The sequence below is a fragment of the Phalaenopsis equestris genome, unplaced genomic scaffold (assembly GCF_001263595.1).
Source record: "Phalaenopsis equestris unplaced genomic scaffold, ASM126359v1 Scaffold211401, whole genome shotgun sequence".
NCBI classification, from domain to species: Eukaryota; Viridiplantae; Streptophyta; class Magnoliopsida; order Asparagales; family Orchidaceae; genus Phalaenopsis; species Phalaenopsis equestris.
The window spans coordinates 1-3293 of record NW_018230406.1 but is presented as its reverse complement, the minus strand read 5'-3'; the positions used below and the strand labels follow the sequence as shown (position 1 = coordinate 3293).

General features: G+C 39.4%; 1 protein-coding gene across 1 annotated transcript; it reads right to left on the bottom strand.

The window, feature by feature from the left end:
• Window positions 1-144: 144 nt before the first annotated feature.
• On the bottom strand, window positions 145-751 carry LOC110036830. The gene is made up of 3 exons (XM_020741365.1): window positions 550-751; window positions 331-454; window positions 145-224 (listed from the first exon to the last, which is right to left on the bottom strand). The coding sequence occupies exons 1-3, from the start codon at window positions 676-678 to the stop codon at window positions 145-147; spliced, it is 333 nt and encodes a 110-aa protein (XP_020597024.1). The 5' UTR covers window positions 679-751.
• Window positions 752-3293: the final 2542 nt, after the last annotated feature.

Genomic DNA, 3293 nt, shown 5'->3' with positions numbered 1-3293 from the left:
AATATTCAAAATTTTAAAACTAAAAACTGATCTTTATTTTAAAACCAAACCCAATCAACCAAATAACCTCACTTCAACTTCTTTTAGTTATCACACCCCTATTCCAATGAGCAATAGTTACAATACCAACCGTAAAAAACCAGCTCACCCAAGTTCTTGTAGCCCTCTTCCAAGCAAATCGAGGTCTTTCTTGTCCGAAAGAGATATCAATGCCTGCTTGCGAGCTACGAAAAACAAAATCTAATGAGCCATAAAGATAACAACTTTACCATCAAATACAGATCTTTCTCTCACAATTAAGGCATGGGGGTAAGGAATCAGAGTTCTCACCAGTTGAAATGATGGAACTCTGCGTCTGAGCCTGAGTATCGGATTCGGCCGTCGCCATTGGGCTTATTATTCCTCTCCACGCGAAAGATAAAGGCGTGCGAACGCGAGATAAGAAAGCGCCGTTCTGGACGAACACAAGGCAGTGAAATTAAGTGGATTCGAAAGAAGTAATGGAACGAGAAAGAAGGAGGAGATGAGCTGAGGCGAAGGAGGACTAACTATACGACGGAAGTGAAGACGGCGGCTTTGAGAGCAGTAGAGATGTCGGATTTTTGAGACAGATGAGGCGGCGGAGGTGGTGGAGATGGCGATTGCGGCGGCGGGCGGGGTCGAGAGCAGTATAGGCATCGAATTTGATAGTTGAATTCGAGCAGTCACGCGCCGCCCCTTCTCACAGCCGTCGATCTGATGATGTGGTTTGTAAATATGAGGGAATTTACATAAATATCACCAAAACATCATTATTTGCATAATTTAGCCTCAAAATATTCTATTTATACATACAATCCTAAAAAGGAAATTTCCAAGTTATTCCATTGTTATTTCTCTGCCTGGTCTAGCACGGCCTGTAAGGTTGTTGGTGAGGAGCTTTAACAATGAATCTTGGCTTTAGCCTCAAAATATTCTATTTATACATACAATCCAAAAAAGGAAATTTCCTAGCTTTAACAAAGAATCTTGGAGTGTAACCATTGGTGTCTCTTCAAAAAAAAAAAAAATTACATGCAAGTGATTTGTATATGTGGATGGGTGTACTCTAGGTATACTCCGAGTATACTTCATGTGCACTTGAGGTGTATTCTGGGCATGCTCATGGTGGTACTCAAGGTGTATGCCTATAATCTGCAAATGGGAGAGAAAATTCTCTCCCAAACATCAATTTATGGCCACTATCCACATGGCATGGTGTGCATGACCATTTGGGAGGTTGATGCCACATGTTGCATCCTTATTTGACCCTTTAAATCCATCATGGCCAAAGGGCTAGCAACCAATAAGTGAGAAGTCAAAAAAGTCAACAATTTTTAGCTAGGAAAGTTGTTGGCTTTGTGTGAACATGCCCAAACTGGGTGCAGTCATGTCAAGCCAAAAGGGCTTAAGCCCTCATTTTCCGAAGCCCAGAGTGAATATGCCTGAAACTTATGTGGTTATACCAGTGTCCTGTCGTGGCTATGTCACATTATTGGCATAATTATATTGTGCTCTCTATCTTGAGTGCATAAATGGGTCATTTTGGCGCGACCACATCATAATTGGACGTGACCATGCCAAATCAAAATTAGTGTTAGGAACTCGAAGTGCGACGGAGGTCTCATCCGAGTTCCTTTGGCCTCGAAAGGTCTTGAATGGATGTAATTTGATCTCTAGCGATCGAGCAAGGCCGAAGGGCACGTCGTAACACCAGAATAACCCCTCAAAATAGCGATCATCCATTTGCGATGCAAAGTGGTCTGAAAATCCTAATTCTTACCCGGCAGTGCCCGCAGGCGAGTCTTGTGACTCCAACTCCAATTGGCCTTAAATGAGTAGGGATTGATGTGGTAAGGTCTTTAAACATCGAGACAAGTGTTAAACATTTGTCGAGCCGGAGACGACCCCATCTCACAGTGAATTTATCCAAGTAGGAAAAAAATCGATATCAATTCTGATTCAGTACTTATGACACATATCAGGAGGTCCAAATGGATATCTTGAACTTTAGGATGGTACCAGTGGACATTGAGTCATCCTGAGTTCAAGTGGATATCCTACACACGTTACATAAAAATTTGATGCAAAAAACTGGTTTTGGTTTATTTGGGTTTTTTGTTTGGGCGTGAAAAGTGTTGTGATGAGTTTTTGTTTTGTGGTTTCATTTGTCAGATTTGATTCCTCACTATGAAGCAGAGAATAAAAGTCCTCCGACTTGATTGGATTCAGTTGTGGACGTATGACTCCTTGATATTGTTGAGGTAGCCCATTCAAAGTGTAAAGTATGATATCCTCATAGTTAATTGTTGAACATGTAGAACCAATGTTATCAATTATTGTTTTAATTTGAGCTAGATATTGTGACGTGATGTTGCTCCCATGGTAATGTTGTGTGGCTCGTTTTTCAACTAGATGACTCGAGACCTGTTAGCTGATTAAAAACGCCTTTCCATGTTTGTCCAAATTTGGCTAGTACTTTGGAGGTGTAGAACATATGGTAGTATGGAAGTTGATATTGTTGATAAGATTGCAGTTATAAAGTTTTGATCAATTACTTGCCACAACTAGAACTCTTGGTTTTCCTCAAGAACTCCAAATTCATTTGACTAGAAAAAATTCTTGTGTTTTTTGAAAAAAAAAAATCCTCAAAGCCATTTGCCATAAATAATTTGTATATTTGTTCTTTCTACACTTGATAGTTGTCAAATTGCAGTGGTGTTACAGAGATGGTTTTGACGTGTCACATCAAAAATTTCAGAGGAGTTGCGATATTGATATCCTTCATTATGGTGAGAGTCATTGTTGTTGATTGACTGATCCTCGATGCGGTGGAGCTCGAAGCTTCCATGGATCTGATGCTGTGAAGCTACTTGCTTAAATACCTTGTAAAAGAACTAAATGCTTTCATAAACATTTGGAAAGCATAAAAGTACACAAACACTTTTTTTTATGAAAAACATTTTTGTACTCCCCTTCTCTTTTCTTTTCTCTCAATTTTGTCTTAATCTGGCTCCCTCACTCCTTCTTATAGAGCCTTCATTTTCGAGGATTCGTTGTAGTGCTACAATGAAAATGAGGGAAGTTTCTATTAGAGAGTATAGTTGTGAAAAGACTGTGGAGGCAATCTTCTTTGCCCTGATATGCCATGTTGTGTTGTGGAAACCAAACTCTTTTTGCCTTTTTACACATATGAGTGTAGTGCCAGTACTCCTAGTTAACATGCTATACAGTGAAATATGAATTTATTTACATTATATTATATATATATATAT

What these genes read in the sequence shown, in the direction of transcription:
- LOC110036830 (XM_020741365.1), bottom strand. Translation starts at nt 678, where the DNA reads ATGCCTATACTGCTCTCGACCCCGCCCGCCGCCGCAATCGCCATCTCC. An exon ending in GTCTTCACTTCCGTCGTATA is followed by an intron (nt 455 to 549) that starts GTTAGTCCTCCT and finishes GTGTTCGTCCAG; the next exon opens with AACGGCGCTTTCTTATCTCG. An exon ending in GAGTTCCATCATTTCAACTG is followed by an intron (nt 225 to 330) that starts GTGAGAACTCTG and finishes TGTTTTTCGTAG; the next exon opens with CTCGCAAGCAGGCATTGATA.